A 19883-nucleotide genomic window follows, 5' to 3' on the forward strand; every position below is an offset into this window, starting at 1 on the left:
CACTACGCAGGACCCCCTCACTCTTCCTACCCACGTCATTGGTCCCTACATGGACCACAACATCTGGATTCTTGCCCTCCCTCTCGAGAATAACCTGCACCCGATCTGAGATGTCCCGGACCCCGGCACCAGAGAGGCAACATACCATCCGAGACTCCCGATAATATTGACAATATTCTTGCAGACCGGCTGACTGGGGGCGGAGGTGTTAATCACAACCGGAATATAGGTGATAAGTCAATAGCATCATAACATTTTAAGTAACGTTTGGATATTAAACACACAGCGCATATTTTCCCCATATGAACATATAAAATCATTGCAACACACCAATATCGCTGAATCAGTGGGAGCCCTGGGCTTGTTTTCTTGCAACAACACGGTCCTATCGAGGGGTGATGGGAGACAGCGATACTCGAACGGGGTTCCTTATGTCCAGTCTATTCCGCAATTTAGTTTTCGTTGCACTCATTGCAGAAAACTTCGCTTCACAGAGATATGTTGGAAATGGAAGCAACGTTTTCAGTGCTTTCATGGCTATCTCAGGATATTCAGCCTTGTCTTTGATCCAGCATGCCGGCAGAGATGTTATGTCAAACATGCTCTTCAGCCCACTGTCATTTGCAAGCTCAACGAGTTGATCTTTTTCCCGCGCTGACATGGATGATTCACCGGGGACATTCACAAATGGGTCACGGACCCACTCCTTTGCACGTCTCGGGTCACTGATGACCTCGTGTGCATTAAAATTCAACAGTGCGTGACAGGGAATGAGGAAAGGTGCAACTGACTCATATCATTTCATATCGCCAAATCATATCGTTTCCTCATGGCCTGGTGGTTGGGAACCATTCTTAGCATGAAGAGAGACCAATCAGGATGCTCGCTCTCCCTCTCAAAAAAATCTATTTCCGGGATATTGTATATAATTTCCGGGCGTCAGGGAGCCACTATCGATATGCGGGAGACTCCCGGAGCTTCCAGGAGAGGTGGGATGTCTGTAACAACACGCAAACAATTGTACTTCTTCTCGTCAAAACAGAGTACACCATTTAAACAGTCATGATCTAGGTTCAAAAAATATATGTGGACCTCGAGGGTAATGCTTTCTACAAAAACTATTTGGAGTCAGGTGCTCCAATCAATGAGATGAGATTGGAGGTTGGTTTGTAGAGGTGCCCTGAACTGTATATAAAAAAAAAGACACATGAAGTCAGTTTACTGAAAGCCTGCTCTTCTCAAGAAAGATCTGTTTATGTGCACCATGCTTCAATCAAAGCTACTTTTGGAGGGCCTTAGAAGAAGAATTGTAGAGATACATAAAGCTGGAAAAGGCTACAAAAGCATTTCTAAAGACCTGAGGGTTCATCAGTCCACAGAAAGAGAAATTGCCTACAAATAGAGGAAATTCAGTACTGTTGCTGCTGTCCCTAGGAGTGGGAATCGTACAAAGATCACACCAAAGGCTCAGTGTACGATGTTAAAGGAGGTGAAAAAGGTCAAGATGGCGCCTACGTACAATGCTCCTTTGGTCGACATCTTCTGTTTAGATCATGAAACCATATATTTCACTTCTTTTATGTCTTTTATATTTGATTTTTGTCTTGAATGTGATTCTGGAATTGTTGGAGGCGGTTTGGAGATCGTTTGGTTGTTTCAGCACTCTGCAGTCTAAGAGTATTCCAGGAGGTAGAGGCAGCATGTAGGAACCTTGTGGCCAGAAGGCTGCGGGGGTGTGAGTCCATGTTCGACTTCATTTTGCCGATTAAAGTTTCCATTGTTTGGCGATTAAAGCGACAAGGGAGATTGAACATTGAGGCAAATGTGGAAGGTGAATGCCGGCTGCCTGCTTTTTTTTACTGGGGGATCGCTCTGCTACCGGAGAGGGGATACTGCCTTTTGACCGTTGGTGGGATTGCTCTGCTACCTGAGAAGGAAAGGCTGTCACAGTGTTTGGGGAATGCTACCCAGGTTTTCTGTGTTTTGGATATACTTTTTTCAGTGTTATAGTTTTTATATTTTGTGTTTTTTACCTGATCTTTCTTGTTTTTTTTTGTGTGCAGGGGTGGGTATGTGGGGGTTCCAATTTTTGTTTGTTTTTTTTGTGTGGAGAGGAGGGATTTGGGGGTGGATGATCATACTGCTGTTTTTTTCTTTCTTGGTTACATGGCTATCTGGAGAAGAAGAATTTCAAACTTGTATACTTTGATAATAAATAAACTTTTGAAGAACCTAAGTGTAACAGCAAAAGACCTGCAGAAATTTCTAGAACTTGCTGAAGTCTCTGTTCATGTTTCCACTATAAGAAAAACACTGAACAAGAATGGTATTCATGGAAGGACACCAAGGAGGAAATCACTACTCTCCAAAAAAACATTGCTGCATGTCTCAAGTTTGTAAAAGACCACCTGGATGTTCCACAATGTTCTGTGGACAAATGAGACAAATATTGAACTTTTTGGCAGAAACGTACACGGCTAAGTTTGGAGGAAAATGGGCACTGCACACCAGCATCAAAACCTCATCCCAACTGTGAAGTATGGTGGAAGGAGAATTATGGTTTGGGACTTCTTTGCTTCTTCAGGGCCTTGGCAGCTTGCAATCATAGAAGGAACAATGAATTCAAAATTGTATCATGACATTTTACAGGAGAATGTCAGTGTAGCGGTCGTCACCTGAAGTTTAATAGAAGTTGGATGATTGAACAAGACAATGATCCAAAACACAAGAGTAAATCAACAATAGAATGGTTTAAAAAGAAGAAACTTTATATTCTGGAACGGCCAAGACAGATTCTAGACCTTAACCCGATTGAGATGCTGTGGCATGACTTGAAGATTGCTGTTCGTGCAAGGTATCCCAGAAATATTGATAAACTAAAACAGTGGTGTATGGATGAATGGTCTAAAATTCCTCCTCACTGCTGTGCAAATCTGATCAGCAGCTTCAGGAAACTTTTGGTGGAGGTTATTGCTGCTGAAGGAGGTTCTAGCAGTTATTAAATACAAGGGTTCACATACTTTTTCCAGCCTGGACTGTGATGGTTAAACAATATGTTCAGTAAAAAAATATAAGAAGAACAATTGTTTGTGAGTTATTTGTTTTGGCAGATTGTATTTGTTATTGTAATTTAGATGAAGATCAGACCATATATGATGACTAATTAATGCAGAAAACCAGGTAATTGCAAAGGGCTCACAAACTTTTTCTTGCAACTGTATTTAAAATAAGATAAGTATTCATTTATGGAGAACTGGTACAGAAGAGGAGTTGAGCCTAGATCACACTGAGTGGTGAGACAGGCTTTGAGGGCCAAGTGGTTGCCTTATTTTCTTGTGTGTGATCTTGGGACAGGGCATCAGCAATGCTGCATCAAGTCCATTTGCACCTTCAACCCACAGAAAGCAAAGAGAGGTTGTAGATGGGACATATTCTGCACGGAGGTTGATGACCAGTTGTGTACTTCAGGGATCTGTTCTGAGACCCCTTCTCTTTGTGATGTTTATAAATGACCTGAATGAGGAGGTGGGGGGATGGGTTAGTAAATTTGCTGATTTGCTGATGACACAAAGGTTGGGGGTGTTGTGGTTAGTATGGAGGGCTGTCAGAGGTTATAGCAGGACATTTATAGGATGCAAAACTAGGCTGAAAAGTGGCAGATGCAGTTCAACCCAGATAAATATGAGGTGGTTCATTTTGGTAGGTCAAATATGATGGCAGAACATAGTATTAATGGTAAGACTGTTGGCAGTGTGGAGGATCAGAGGGATCTTGGAGTCCGTGTCCATAGGACACTCAAAGCTGCTGCGCAGGTTGACTCTGTGGTTAAGAAGGCATATGATGTATTGGCCTTCATCAACCGTGGGATTGAGTTCAAGAGTTGAGAGGTAATGTGACAGCTGTATAGGACCTGGTCAGACCCCACTTGGAGTACATGCTCATTTCTGGTCGCCTCACTACAGGAAGGACGTGGAAACTATAGAAAGGGTGCAGAGGAGATTTACAAGGATGTTGCCTGGATTGGGGAGCATGCTTTCTGATAACATGTTCAATGAACTTGGCCTTTTCTCCTTGGAACGGCAGAGGATGAGAGGTGACCTGATAGAGGGGTATAATTTGATGAGAGGCATTGATCGTGTGGATAGTCAGAAGCTTTTTCCCAGGGCTGAAATGGCTAACACGAGAGGGCACAGTGTTAAGGTGCTTGGAAGTGGGTACAGAGGAGATGCCAGGGGTAAGTTTTTTACGCAGAGAGCGGTGAGTGCGTGGAATGGGCAGCTGTTGACGGTGGTGGAGGCGGATACGATAGGGTCTTTCAAGAGACTCTAAGATAGGTACATGGAGCTTAGAAAAACAGGGGGCTATGGGTAACCCTAGGTAATTTCTAAAGTAAGTATATGCTTGGTACAGCATTGTGGGCCTGTATTGTGCTGTAGGTTTTCCATGTTTCTAACCTGCTGTTCCTACCACCCTCATCTGCTTCCAGGTGCTTCTCAGTTGTAAAGTATTGACCAACATCATAAAAGGGCAAGTCTGAGGCACTGTAATCTGACTCAATGTTTGCCAGCTGGTTTCTGTAGACTGTTAGATTAACAAAATGTTTACAAATCTGTTTAAAATGTTGTATTCCTACAGCCGACACCCTTCCAAACTTGACGGAACTCGAGACGTTGGACTTGTCTTGGAATAAGTGCCTTAGTGGAAATGTGGGACTGCTTGTCCAGATGTTGCAAAGTGAGACTCGCCTCCGTGTGGTGAAATTGTGCAGCTGCAATCTGACAGGCCAGGATTTAGCATCTCTCGGTAATCACCAAATTAACCAAATTGAAAGGGCATATTGTGCCTCATCGTATTGTGTTTTTTGGGTATCCCCATGTATCTGAATCTTCTGGGATATTGCCACCTTTATTGACTGTTACTTAATCCTTGATACCGGTTCTTCTTTTATTACCATGTGCTTTAATTTTAGTTCTTATTAAAAGTTTTTCTCTGGAAGTCTATATACTCCACAAAGTGTACCACAAAGTTAGACCATAAAATGTAAGAGCAGAATTCGGCCATTTGCCCCATCAAGTCTACTCACCATTTCATCACAGCTGATCCACTTTCTTTCTCAGCCCCAATCTGCGGGCTTCTCCACGTATCCCTTCATGCCCTGACCAATCAAGAATCTATCAACCTCTGCCTTAAATATACCCAATGACTCGGCCTCCACAGCTGCCTGTGGCAACAAATTCCACAGATTCACCACTCTCTGGCTAAAGAAATTCCTCCTTATTTCCGTTCTAAAGGGACACTCCTTTATTCTGAGGTTGTGTCCTCCAGTCTTATACTCTCCCACCATAGGAAACATCCTCTCCACATCCACTCTATCGAAGCCTTTCAACATTCGATACAATCCCCCCTCATTCTTCTGAATTCTAGTGAATAAAGGCCCAAAGCCATCAAACGCTCCTTATATAACAAGCCTTTCAATCCCGGAATCAGTTTCGTAAACCTTTGAACCATCTCCAATGTCAGCACATCCTTTCATAGATAAGGGGCCCAAAACTGCTCACAATACCCAAGTGAGGCCTCACCTGTGCTTATTAAGTCTCAATATTACATCCTTGCTTTTATGTTCTAGTCCTCTCAAAATGAATGCTAGCATCACATTTGCCTTCGTTACCACTGCATCAACCTGCAAATTAACCTTTAGGGAATCCTGCATGAGGATTCCCAAATTCCTTTGCACCTCAGATTTATGAATTTTCTCTCTGTTTAGAAAATGATCTACCCTTTTATTTCTTCTACCAAAGTACATGACTATACACTTCTGACACTGTATTCCATTTGCCACATCTTTGCCTATTTCCCTAATCTGTCTAAGTAGCTTCTTTACTTCCTCAAAACTACCTGCCCTTCCACCTGTCTTCCTGCTGTCGATAAACTAGGCCACAAGGCCATCAATTCCATTATCCAAATCATTGACATACAATTTTTAAAAAATCGGTTTCAACACAGACCCGGCTGCCAACCAGGAGAGACTCCTTTTGTTGCCTCTCTTTACCTCCTGATAATTAGCCAATGCTCTATCCATGCTAGAATCTTTCCTGTAATACCATAGCCTCTTATGGGTTCTATTATGTAATACCATGGGTTCAACAAGTGTATGAAGAACAAGAGGATAAGACATGAGAGAATAGGACCAATCAAGTGTGACAGTGGAAAAGTGTGTATGGAACTGGAGCTGAGGTACTTAATGAATATTTTGCTTCAGTATTCACTACGGGAAAGGATCTCGGCAATTGTAGGGATGATTTACGGTGGATTGAAAAACTGGAGCATTAAGAAAGAGGATGTGCTGCAGCTTTTGGAGAGCATCAAGTTGGATAAGTCTCCGGGACCGGATGAGATGTACCCCAGGCTGCTGTGGGAGGCGAGGGAGGAGATTGCTGAGCCTCTGGCAATGATCTTTGCATCATCAATGGGGATGGATGAGGTTCCGGAGGACTGCAGGGTTGCAGATGTTGTTCCCATATTCAACACAGGGAGTAGAGACAGCCCAAGAAATTATAGACCAGTGAGTCTTACTTCAGTGGTTGGTAAGTTGATGGAAAAAATCCTGAGAGCAGGATTTATGAACAATTGGAGAGGTGTAATATGATTAGGAATAGTCAGCATGGCTTTGTCAAAGGCAGGTCGTGCCTTACAAGCCTGACTGAAATTTTTGAGGATGTGATTAAACACGTTGATGAAGGTAGAGCAGTAGATGTAGTGTATATGGATTTCATCAAGGCATTTGGTAAGGTACCCCATGCAAGGCTTATTGAGAAAGTAAGGAGGCATGGGATCCAAGGGGACCTTATTTTGTGGATCCAGAATTGGCTTGCCCACAGAAAGCAAAGGGTGGTTGTAGATGGGTCATATTCTGCATGGAGGCCGTTGACCAGTGGTGTGCCTCAGGGATCTGTTCTGGGACCCTTACTCTTTGTGATTTTAATAAATGATCTGGATGAGAAAGTGGGGGGATGGGTTAGTAAATTTGCTGATTTGCTGATGACACAAGGGTTGGGGGTGTTGTGGATAGTGTGGAGGGCTGTCAGAGGTTGCAGCAGGATATCGATAGGATGCAAAACTGGGCTGAGCAGTGGCAGATGGAGTTCAACCCAGATAAGTGTGAGGTACTTCATTTCGGTAGGTCAAATATGATGGCAGAATATAGTATTAATGATAAGACTCTTGGCAGTGTGGACGATCAGAGGGATCTTGGGGTCCGAATCCTTAGGACACGCAAAACTGCTGCGCAGGTTGACTCTCTGGTTAAGAAGGCATATGGTACATTGTAGTTTTTCTATGTTTCTTTGTTTCTTATCTCGTTAAGTAGCCTCATGTGTGGCACCTTGTCAAAGGCCTTCTGAAAATCCAACTACACAACATCCACTGATTCTCCTTTGTCTATCCTGCTTGTTATTTCTTCAATGAATTCCAACAGATTTGTCAGGCAAGATTTTCCCTTAAAGAAACCATGCTGACTATGACTATCATGTGCATCCAGGTATACTGAAACCACATCCTTAACAATCATCTTCAATGTCTTCCCAACCTATAATTTCCTTTCTTCTACTTCTCTGCCTTCTTGAAAGAGTGGAGTGACATTTGCAATTTTCCATTCCTAAGGATCCATGTAAAATCAATTGATTCTTGAAAGATTATTACAGTTTCTTCAGCCACATCTTTCAGAACCCTGAGTGTAGACCATCCAGTCCAGGGGACTTATCTTCCTTCAGACCTATCAGTTTCATAGAAACATAGAAAATAGGTGCAGGAGTAGGCCATTCGGCCCTTCGAGCCTGCACCGCCATTTATTATGATGGCTGATCATCCAACTCAGAACCCTGCACCAGCCTTTCCTCCATACCCTCGATCCCCGTAGCCACAAGGGCCATATCTAACTCCCTCTTAAATATAGCCAATGAACTGGCCTCAACTGTTTCCTGTGGCAGAGAATTCCACAGATTCACCACTCTCTGTGTGAAGAAGTTTTTCCTAATCTCAGTCCTAAAAGGCTTCCCCTTTATCCTCAAACTGTGACCCCTCGTTCTGGACTTCCCCAACATCGGGAACAATCTTCCTGCATCTAGCCTGTCCAATCCCTTTAGGATTTTATACATTTCAATCAGATCCCCCCTCAATCTTCTAAATTCCAACAAGTACAAGCCCAGTTCATCCAGTCTTTCTTCATATGGAAGTCCTGTCATCCCAGGAATCAATCTGGTGAACCTTCTTTGTACTCCCTCTATGGCAAGGATGTCTTTCCTCAGATTAGGGGACCAAAACTGCACACAATACTCCAGGTGTGGTCTCACCAAGGCCTTGTACAACTGCAGTAGTACCTCCCTGCTCCTGTACTCGAATCCTCTTGCTATAAATGCCAGCATACCATTTGCCTTTTTCACCGCCTGCTGTACCTGCATGCCCACTTTCAATGACTGGTGTATAATGACACCCAGGTCTCGTTGCACCTCCCCTTTTCCTAATCGGCCACCATTCAGATAATAATCTGTTTTCCTATTTTTGCCACCAAAGTGGATAACTTCACATTTATCCACATTAAATTGCATCTGCCATGAATTTGCCCACTCACCCAACCTATCCAAGTCACTCTGCATCCTCTTAGCATCCTCCTCACAGCTAACACTGCCGCCCAGCTTCGTGTCATCCACAAACTTGGAGATGCTGCATTTAATTCCATCATCCAAGTCATTAATATATATTGTAAACAACTGGGGTCCCAGCACTGAGCCTTGCGGTACCCCACTAGTCACTGCCTGCCATTCTGAAAAGGTCCCGTTTATTCCCACTCTTTGCTTCCTGTCTGCTAACCAATTCTCTATCCACATCAATACCTTACCCCCAATACCGTGTGCTTTAAGTTTGCACACCAATCTCCTGTGTGGGACCTTGTCAAAAGCCTTTTGAAAATCCAAATATACCACATCCACTGGTTCTCCCCTATCCACTCTACTAGTTACATCCTCAAAAAATTCTGAGATTCGTCAGACATGATTTTCCTTTCACAAATCCATGCTGACTTTGTCCGATGATTTCACCGCTTTCCAAATGTGCTGTTATCACTTCTTTGATAACTGACTCCAGCAGTTTCCCCACCACCGACGTTAGGCTAACCGGTCTATAATTCCCCGGTTTCTCTCTCCCTCCTTTTTTAAAAAGTGGGGTTACATTAGCCACCCTCCAATCCTCAGGAACTAGTCCAGAATTTAACGAGTTTTGAAAAATTATCACTAATGCATCCACTATTTCTTGGGCTACTTCTTTAAGCACTCTAGGATGCAGACCATCTGGCCCTGGGGATTTATCTGCCTTCAATCCCTTCAATTTACCTAACACCACTTACCTACTAACATGTATTTCGCTCAGTTCCTCCATCTCACTGGAGCTTCTGTCCCCTACTATTTCTGGAAGATTATTTATGTCCTCCTTAGTGAAGACAGAACCAAAGTAATTATTCAATTGGTCTGCCATGTCCTTGCTCCCCATAATCAATTCACCTGTTTCTGTCTGTAGGTTTCCTAAGAACCTTCTTCCTAGTAATGGCAATTTCACACACCTCTGCCCCCTGGTACTCTCGAACTTCCACTATACTGCTACTGTCTTCCACAGTGAAGACTGATGCAAAATACTTATTCAGTTCATCTGCCATTTCCTTGTCCCCCATTATCATATCTCCAGCATCGTTTTCCAGCAGTACAATATCTGTTCTCACCTCTTCTTTACTCTTTAATATCTGGAAAAACCTTCTGGTATCATTTTTGATATTATTGGCGAGCTAACCTTCATACATTCTCTTCTCCCCACACCCTGCATGGTTTTTTTTAGTTCATTCTGTTAGTGTTTAAAAATTTCCCAATCCTCTAACTTTGTCTAACTTTTGCTCCCTCATATAGTCATAGTCATAGTCATAGTCATACTTTATTAATCCTGGGGGAAATTGGTGTTCGTTACAGTTGCTCCATAAATAATAAATAGTAATAGAACCATAAATAGTTAAATAGTAATATGTAGATTATGCCAGTAAATATGCCCTCCTTTTTGATATAATGTTGGTTTGACTTACTTTGTCAGCCATGGTTGCATCATGATGCCTTTAGAATACTTCCTCTTCTTTGAGATTTAAATAACTGCGTCCAGAAACTCCAGCCATTGCTGCTCTGCCATCATGTCTACTGGTGTCCCCTTCCAATCAGCTGTGGTCAGCTCCTCTCTCATGCCTCTGTAATTCCCTTTTCTCCACTTTAATGCTGATACATCTGACTGTAGCTTCTGCCTCTCAAACTACAGGGTGAATTCTATCATATTGTGATCACTAAGGGCTACATTACTTTATGTACCTGAATCATCGTTGTAAATATGGTTGGCTCCATCTTGAGTACTAGCCTACAAAGCACCCAGGACATCTTCAAGGAGCGGTGTCTCAGAAAGGCAGCGTCCATTATTAAGGACCTCCAGCACCAAGGGCATGCCCTTTTCTCACTGTTACCATCAGACAGGAGGTACACACTCAGCAGTTCAGGAACAGCTTCTTACCCTCTGTCATCCGATTCCTAAATGGACATTGAACCCTTGAACACTACCTCACTTTTTAAATATATATTATTTCTGTTTTTGCACTATTCTTTATCTGTTCAATGTACATATACTGCAATTGATTTACTTACTTATTATTTTTTTCTTCTATATTATGCATTGCATTGAACTGCTGATGCTAAGTTAACAAATTTCACGACACATGCCAGTGATAATAAACCTGATTCTGATTCTGGTCATATCTGGTTCATTACACAACACCCAAACCAAAATTGCTGAACCCCTAGTTAGCACAACAATAAGCTGTTTCAGAAAGCCATCTTCAAGGAATTTGTGGGATCCCGCAACAAATTGATTTTCCCAATTCATCTGCATATTGTGAGAATGTTACTCCGCTCTTTAAGAAAGGGGGAAGGCAGCAGAAAGGAAATTATAGACCAGTTAACCTGTCCACAGTAGTTGAGAAGATGTTAGAGTCAATTGTAAGGGATGAAGTGATGGAGTACTTGGTGACACAGGACAAGACATGACAAAGTCAGCATGGTTTCCTTGAGGGAAAATTCTGCCTGACGAACCCGTTGGAATTCTTTGAGGAGATTACAAATAGGATAGATAAAGGGGATGCAGTGGATGTTGTATATTTGGACCTTCAGAAGGCCTTTGACAAGGGGTGTCACACATGAGGCTGCTTGCCGAGTTGGGAGCCCATTGTGTTACTGGAAGGTTACTAGCATGGTTGGAGCATTGGCTGTTTGGTGGGAGGCAGTGAGTGGGAATGGGAAGATACTTTTCTGATTGGCTGCCAGTGGCTGGTGGTGTTCCACAGGAGTTGGTGTTGGGACCGCTTCTTTTTGTGCTGTCTGTCAGTGATTTGGAAGACGGAATGGATGACTTTATTGCCGAGTTTTCAGATGGTGGAGGGGTGGGTGGTGTTGAGGCAGGGTTAGGGTGCGGAGGGACTTGAATAGATTGGGAGAGTGGGCAAGAGGGTGGCAGGTGAAGTGCAATGTTGGAGGATGCGTAGTCACGCACTTTGGTGGTGGAGGTAAGTGTGTAGACTATGACTGAACTGGGAGAGGGTCCAGGGGTCTGAGATGCAGAGGAACTTGAGAGTCCTTATGCAGAGCACCCTGGGGATTGGCTTATGGGTTGAGTTGGTGGTGAGGAAGGCATGCCATGTTAGCATTCATTTCAAGAGGTCTGGAATACAAGAGCGATGATGTGATACTGAGTCTTTATAAGGCACTGGTGAGGCCTCACCTTGGGTGTTGTGAACAATTTTGGGCCCCTCATCTTAGAAAAGACGTGCTGGCATTGGAGAGGGTCCAGAGGAGCTTCACAAGGATGATTCCAGGAATGAAAGGGTTATCATGCGAGAAACGTTTGATGGCTCTGGGTCTGAGCTTGCTGGAATTTAGAAGGATGAGAGGAATCTCATTGAAACCTTTTGAATGTTGAAAAGTCTAGATAGAGTAGATGTGGGAAGGATGTTTCTCATGGTGGGAGAGTCTGGGCAGGGGGGCACAGCCTCAGGATAGAGGGGCGCCCTTTCAAAACAGAGATGCGGAGAAGTTTATTTAGTCAGAGAATGGTGGATTTGTTGGCACATGCATCTATGGAGGCTAAGTCGTTGGGTGTATTTGGTGCAGAGATTGATGGGTTGCTGATTGGACATGGTATCAAAGGTTATGGGGAGAATGTTGAGAACTGGAATTGAGGAAGAGATGAAAAAAAAGGATCAGCCATGATTGAATGGTGGAGCAGACTCGATTGGCCAGCTGGCCTAATTCTGCTCCTATGTCTTATGGTCTTATAGTCTTAAATCCCTGTACACCACACTGTGTACCAGTGCATGTAAAGCCCTGTACATCACACTGTGTACCAGTGCATGTAAATCCCTGTACACCACTCTGTACCAGAGTGCATGTAAATCCCTGTACAATACACTGTGGACCACAGAGTAAATTTAATTCTATGTACACCACAACAGCTGTGTTACCTCAGCTCATCAAAACCTGATTCTGAATCTGAACTCTTATTGGACTGGTTTAACATTGCCACTTTTCTCCAAATGACTGTTAATACTTACAGATCAATGACTACATTCCTTCCTACCATTGTTGTTCAACAGATTAGTCTGCAGTTACTGAGTGTATTTGCCCTGTTGAACAAGTGTCCTGTGTCACCATCCTCCATATTCCAGGGGAATTGACATATTATGGTCAATGCCCTGTGATTTCCTGCCACACCTCCCTCAAATTCCTGGAGTGGATCAATGTCATCATTCCCTTCAATTGCTTGGTCCGTTGCCTTGTAATTCATAGCAATTTAAGTACATCTGATAAGGATTGCTGCCCCCAACAGCCTGTACAAGCAGTGAGTACTACATTTCTACCAACCTCTGAAAGGGACTTTGTATCATTTAAATAATGTTTATTCCATGTTAGCCCTTTATAATTTCACAGATATTAGTCAAGTGTTTTAAGTTTAATACGTTATCTCTTCATTGAAATTTTGTTGTCATTCAACACAGGGATCTGTGTTGGGGCAGCTTCTTTTTACGCTGTACATCAACGATTTGGATTATGGAATAGATGGCTTTGTGGCTAAGTTTGCTGATGATACAAAGATAGGTGGAGGGGCTGGTAGAGCTGACGAAACAGAAAGTCTGCAGAGAGACTTGAATAGATTGGAAGAATGGGCAAAGAAATGGCAAATGAAATATAATGTTGGAAAATGTTATGCACTTTGGCAGAAGAAATTAACAGGCAGACTATTATTTAAATGGGGAGAGAATTCAAAGTTCTGAGATGCAACGGAACTTGGGAGTCCTCGTGCAGGATACCCTTAAGGTTAACCTCCAAGTTGAGTCGGTGGTAAAGAAGGCAAATGCAATGCTGGCATTCATTTCTAGAGGAATAGAGTATAGGAGCAGGGATGTGATGTTGAGGATCTGTAAGACCTCACTTGGAGTACAGTGGGCAGTTTTGGGCTCCTTATTTAAGAAAGGATGTGCTGACGTTGGAGAGGGTTCAGAGAAGATTCACTAGAATGATTCCGGGAACGAGAGGGTTAACATATGAGGAACGTTTGTCCGCTCTTGGACTGTATTCCTTGGAGTTTAGAAGACTGAGGGGAGACCTCATGGAAACATTTGGAATGTTGAAAGGCATGGACAGAGTGGATGTGGCAAAGTTGTTTTCCATGATGGGGGAGTCTAGTATGAGAGGGCATGACTTAAGGTTTGAAGGGCACCCATTCAGAACAGAGATGTGAAGAAATTTTTTTAGCTAGAGGGTGGTGGATCTATGGAATTGGTTGTCACGGGCAGCAGTGGAGGCCAAGTCATTGGGTGTATTTAAGGCAGAGATTGATAGGTATCTGAGTAGCCAGGGCATCAAAGGTTATGATGAGAAGGCGGGGGAGTGGGACTAAGTGAGAGAATGGATCAGCTCATGATAAAATGGCGGAGCAGACTCAATGGGCTGAATGGCCTACTTCTGCTCCTTTGTCTTATGGTCTAACATCCTGGTATATCTCTTCTCCAGTACAAGTGTATCTTACCTATAAAGTGGTGAAAATAGTATACAGAGACTGTATAAAGTTCTCGGGCTATGTCCACACTAGACCGGATAAATCCATAACCGAAGCTTTTTCTCTTTGTTTTGACCCTCCGTCCACACTGAAACGGCGTTTTCCTCCCCCGAAAACGGAGCTGTTCAAAAACACTCCCCAGAGCGTTTAAATCTGAAAACGCTGGTTGGCCGTTATAGTGTGTACGTGGTAACCGGCTAATTTTAAAAACGCTGTCATGACATGCCAGCACAAATGGTGGCAGCAGCGCGGCATTTCATTGTTTTCTTGAACGCAACCTCCAACACCACAACAACAATATCTGACAATAGATACGTAACAGCCGAATGTAACATTGTATGGAAATACAAGATAACACTGATGCAGACATGTTTTATACATTTAACAAGGTGTTTTATTAATGTATCGCTTGTGCAAACATTCAATAGATGCAATTGTCACTTTTGCCCTTTAACTCGTTTTATTGCACATGTAGGCAAAAGTAAAGGCAAACAAATGAGTTAACAGCAAATTTCACTTTTGCCCAGTAACAAGCCTTATTGCACTTAGTTGTAGCTGTTGTCCCTTTCACTGGTGAAGAGACTATGGATGTAGAAAATGTTTCTGGACAAACACGCACCAGGTCTTTCGTTTGGCAATTTCCTTTTAAGTTTTTCTAGTCTGTAGCTAGACAAACGCGCACCAAATATACCGTTTCCTCTTCGCTTGTTTTCTGTGTATCCTGCACATGCCCAGTAGGAGGAGATTCGCCCAAATACCCGTTTTAATGTGGACGGAGGTATTTTCAAAAACGCCTGGTGTGGACACCTATCGTTTATACGCGAAACTGGCATTTTCAAAATTGTCCGGTCAAATGTGGACGTAGCCTCAGACTCTAGTCTAGCAAGTATTTACAGATCCCAGCACAGATCCCTGTGGAACTCCACTAATTACAGACCTCCGGGTCGGATAAGTTCCTTCAACTACTATACTCTGTTTTCAATGTGCAAGCTAGTTCTAAATCCAAACAGCCAATTTGTCACAGATCCCATGCATCTTAATCTTCTGGATTAGCCTCCCATGAGGGACTTTGTTAAATGCCTTACTAAAATCAATGTCGACAACATCCACTGCCCCACCCTCATCAATCTCTCTCATCAACTTGCCAAAAAACTCAGTCAAGTTAGAAAGGCACAACCAGCCACAATCAAAGTCATGCTGCCTCTCCCTAATTAGGCCATAGGTTTCCAAATGCTCACATATATCCTATCCCTAAGAATTTTCTCCAGCAACTTCCCTACAACTGATGTGAGACTCACTGGTCTATAGTTCCCAGGATTTTCCCATGTTCCCTTCTTAAAGAGAGATTACAACATTAGCTACCCGCCAGTCCTCCGGGACATCGCCTGTGGCTAGAGAGGGCACTGGTCAAAGGTCTGGCAATTTTGTCTCTCTCCTCCTTCAATAACCTGGGGTAAATCCCATCAGGCTCAGGGGACTTATCCTTCTTAATACACCTTAGGTAGCCCAACATTTCTTCGTCCTTGACCTCGAAATGCTCCAACGTATTTATACACTCAGCTCTGATCTCCTGGTCTCTATATCCTTTCCCTTGGTAAATACTGAAGCAAAGTACTTATTCAGTACTCACTCACATGCTGTGTGTCCAAGCAAATGCCACCCCTTTTATTCTTGAGTTGTCCCACCCTCTCCCTAGTTATCCTTTTACTCTTGATATATGTTGGGGGTGTTGTGAATAGGCTGCAGGGTTGTCAGAGGTTACAGCGGGACATTGATAGGATGTAGAACTGGGCTGAGAAGTGGCAGATGGAAGACAGAATATATAACATTAATGGTAAGACTCCTGGCACTCAAAGCTGATCCTTATAGAGGGATCAGAAGTGGAGAGAGTGAGCAGTTTCATATTCCTGAGTGTCAAGATCTTTGAGGACCTAACCTGGCCCCAACACATTGATGCAGCTATAAAGAAGGCAAGACAGTGCCTATACTTCATTAGGAGTTTGAAGAGATTTGGCATGTCAACAAATCACTCAAAAACTTCTATAGATATATCATGGAGAGCATTCTGACAGGCTGCATCACTGCCTGGTATGGGGGGAGGGTGTGGGTGGGCTACTGCACAGGGCCGGAAGAAGCTGCAGAGGGTCGTAAATTTAGTCAGCTCCATCTTGAGTAATAGCCTACAAAGCAGTCATCCCACCTTTCCTGGAAGTTCCGGGAGTCTCCTGCATATTGATAGTGGCTCCCTGATGCCTGCAAATTACATACAATATCCCGGAAATCAGTTTTTTGAGAGTGAGCGAGAGAGAGAGCAAGCGGCGTGCGCGCGAGAGAGAGCAAGCGGCGTGCACGCGAGAGAGAGCAAGCGCAACAGAGAGAGTGCAGGAGAGAGAGAGAGAGAGAGCGCGCCATGGCAGAGTATTCCAAAAAAAGAAAATATAAAACGTATGTCACCCCAGACCATACTAAAGTGTACCCCTACCTAATAGGGGTAAAAAATAATGACAGTGTTTCTCGCTGCACTGTTTGCAACAGTGACTTTTCTATTGCTCCTGGTGGGTTAAGACTGTAAAAGATATGTTGAGGTGAGTTTAACAGGTGTCATTCGTTCATTAGCATAGCTAATGTTATTTAAACTAGCTGGCTAGCTGCTAAGGAGCTACTCTATTGCAGACATCCCACCTCTCCTGGAAGTTCCGGGAGTCTCCCACAGATTGATGGTGCTACCTCCCTGAAATGAGTTTTTGCAGGGTGGGATGTCTGACAAAGTACCCAGGACATCTTCAAGGAGTGGTGTCTCAGAAAGGCGGCATCCATTGTTAAGGAGCTGGCACCCAGGGCATGGCCTTTTCTCACTGCTATCATCAGGTAGGAGAACATAAGAAATAGGAGCAGGAGTAGGCCATCCGGCCCATTGAGCCTGCCCTGCCATTCAATAAGATCATGGCTGATCTGTCCGTAAACTCAGCTCCATCTACCTACCTTTTCCCCATAACCCTTAATTCCCCTACTATGTAAAAATCTATCTAACTGTATCTTAAATATATTTAGTGAAGAAGCCTCAACTGCTTCCCTGGGCCAAGAATTCCACAGATTCACCACTCTCTGGGAAAAACAATTTCTCCTCATCTCCGTCCTAAATCTTCTCCCCTGAATCCTGAGGCAATGTCCCCTAGTTCTAGTCTCACCTGCCAATGGAAACAACTTTCCTACTTCTATCTTATCTATCCCTTTCAAAATTTTGTATGTTTCTATAAGATCCCCTCTCATTCTTCTGAATTCCAGAGAGTGTAGTCCCAGGTGACTCAACCTCTCCTCATAGGTTAACCGCTTCATCCCTGGAATCAAGCTGGTGAACCTCCTCTGCACTGCCTCCAAAGCCAGTATATCCTTCCTCAAGTATGGAGACCAGAACTGCACACAGTACTCCAGGTGCGGCCTCACCAGTACCCTGTATGGTTGCAGCATGACCTCCCTGCTCTTGAATTCAATCCCTCTAGCAATGAAGACCAACATTCCGTTTGCCTTCTTAATAATCTGTTGTACCTGCAAGCCAAATTTTTGCAATTCATGCACAAGCACTCCCAAGTCTCTCTGCACAACAGCATGCTGCAATCTTTCACTATTTAAATAATAATCTGCTCTTCTATTATTCCTTCCAAAGTGGATGATCTTGCATTTGCCACTGTTGTATTCCGTCTGCCAGATCTTGGCCCACTCACTTAACCTATCTACATCCCTCTGCAGACTCTCCACATCCTCTGTACAATTTGCTTTTCCACTCAGTTTACTGCCATCAGCAAATTTTGCTACACTACACTCAATCCCCTCTTCCAAATCATCAATGTAAATGGTAAACAGCTGCGGGCCCAGCACCGACCCCTGCGGCACCCCACTCACTACTGACTGCCAACTGGAGAAACACCCATTTATACCAACTGTCTGCTTTCTATCAGTTAACCAATCCACTATCTATGGCAATGCACTTCCTCGGACTCCATGCGTCCGTATCTTATTTATAAGTCCCTTGTGCGCCACCTTATTGAACGCCTTCTGGAAATCCAAGTATACGACATCCACCTGTTCCTCTCTATCCACTGCACTCATTATGTCCTCAAAGAACTCCAGTAAGTTTGTCAAACAGAACCTGCCCTTTCTGAATCCGTGCTGTATCTGTCTAATGGAACCACTCCTTTCTAAATGTTTCACTATTTCTTCTTTAATGACAGCTTCAAACATTTTCCCAACTACAGATGTTAAGCTAACTGGCCTATAGTTGCCTGGAGGTACAGAAGCCTGAAGGCACACACTCAGCAATTCAAGAACAGCCACTTCCCCTCTGTCATCCGAGTCCTAAATGGACATTGAACCCGTGAACTCTACCTCATTTTTTAATATATATTATTTCTGTTTTTGCATGACTTTTAATCTATCCAATATACATATACTGTAATTTATTTATTTATTTATTTGTCTTCTATTGAACTGCTGCTGTTAAGTTAACAAATTTCATGACACATGTCGGTGATAATAAACCTGATTCTGATTCTGAGGCTGACGGTGTTGTTAAGAAGGCATATAGTGTGTTGGCCTTCATCAACCGTGGGATTGAGTTCAATAACCAAGAGGTAATGTTACAGCTATATAGGACCCTGGTCAGACCCCACTTGGAATACTGTGCTCAGTTCTGGTTGCGTCACTACAGGAAGGATGTGCATATTATAGAGAGAGTGCAGAGGAGATTTACAAGCATGTTGACTGGATTGAAGAGTATGCCTTATGAGAAATAAGTTGAGTGAACTTGGCGTTTTCTCCTTGGAGCGACAGAGGATGAGAGATGTCCTGATAGAGGTGTAAAAGCTGATGAGAGGCATTGATTGTGTGGATAGTCAGAGGCTTTTCCCAGAGCTGAAGTGTCCAACATGAGGGGGCTTAGCTTTAAGGTGGTTGGAAGTAGGTACAAGGGGGATGTCAGATGTAAGTTTTTCACACAGAGAGTGGGGGTGTGTGGAATGCACTGCTAATGATGGTGGTAGAAGCGGATACAATAGGGTCTTTAAGAGACTCTTAGATAGGTACATGGAGCTTAGAGAAATAGAGGGCTCTGCGGTTGGGAAATTCTAGGCACTTTCTAGAGTAGGTTACATGGTTGGCACCTCCCTATCCCTTTTGCTTCCCTCCCTATCCTTTCTGAAACATTTAAAGCCTGGCACTTGAAGTAGCCATTCCTGCCCCTGCACCATCCAAGTCTCTGTAATGGCCACAACATCATAGCTCCAAGTGCTGATCCACGCTGTCAGCTAATTCGCTTTATTCATAATACTGCTTGCATTAAAATAGACACATCTCAAACCATCGGTCTGAGTGCGTCCCTTCTCTATCACCTGCCTATCCTCCCTTTCGCACTGTCTCCAAGCTTTCTCTATTTGTGAGCCAGCCTCCCTCTCCTCCGTCACTTCAGTTCGGTTCTCACCCTCCAGCAATTCTAGTTTAAACTCTCCCCAATAGCCTTAGCAAACCTTCCCGCCAGGATATTGGTCCCCCTCGGATTCAAGGGCAACCTGTTCTTTTTGAACAGGTCACACCTGCTCCAGAAGAGGTCCCAGTGATCCAGAAATCTGAATCCCTGCTCCCTGCTCCAATCCCTCAGCCACGCATGTATCCTCCACCTCATTCTATTCCTATACTCACTGTCACGTGGC

The 19883-nt window shown here is 43.6% G+C and overlaps 1 protein-coding gene across 6 annotated transcripts in view; it reads left to right on the forward strand.

The window, feature by feature from the left end:
* lrrc31 (leucine rich repeat containing 31) overlaps window positions 1–19883 on the forward strand; it is a 202708-nt gene that overhangs the window by 180421 nt on the left and 2404 nt on the right. For all 6 annotated transcript variants that reach the window (XM_063045216.1, XM_063045214.1, XM_063045220.1 and 3 more), the window contains one exon: window positions 4636–4803. In XM_063045216.1, coding sequence (XP_062901286.1) covers window positions 4636–4803 — 168 coding nt within the window. The remainder of the gene's footprint in view (window positions 1–4635; window positions 4804–19883) is intronic.

This window comes from Mobula hypostoma, chromosome 4 (assembly GCF_963921235.1).
Source record: "Mobula hypostoma chromosome 4, sMobHyp1.1, whole genome shotgun sequence".
Taxonomy (NCBI): domain Eukaryota; kingdom Metazoa; phylum Chordata; class Chondrichthyes; order Myliobatiformes; family Myliobatidae; genus Mobula; species Mobula hypostoma.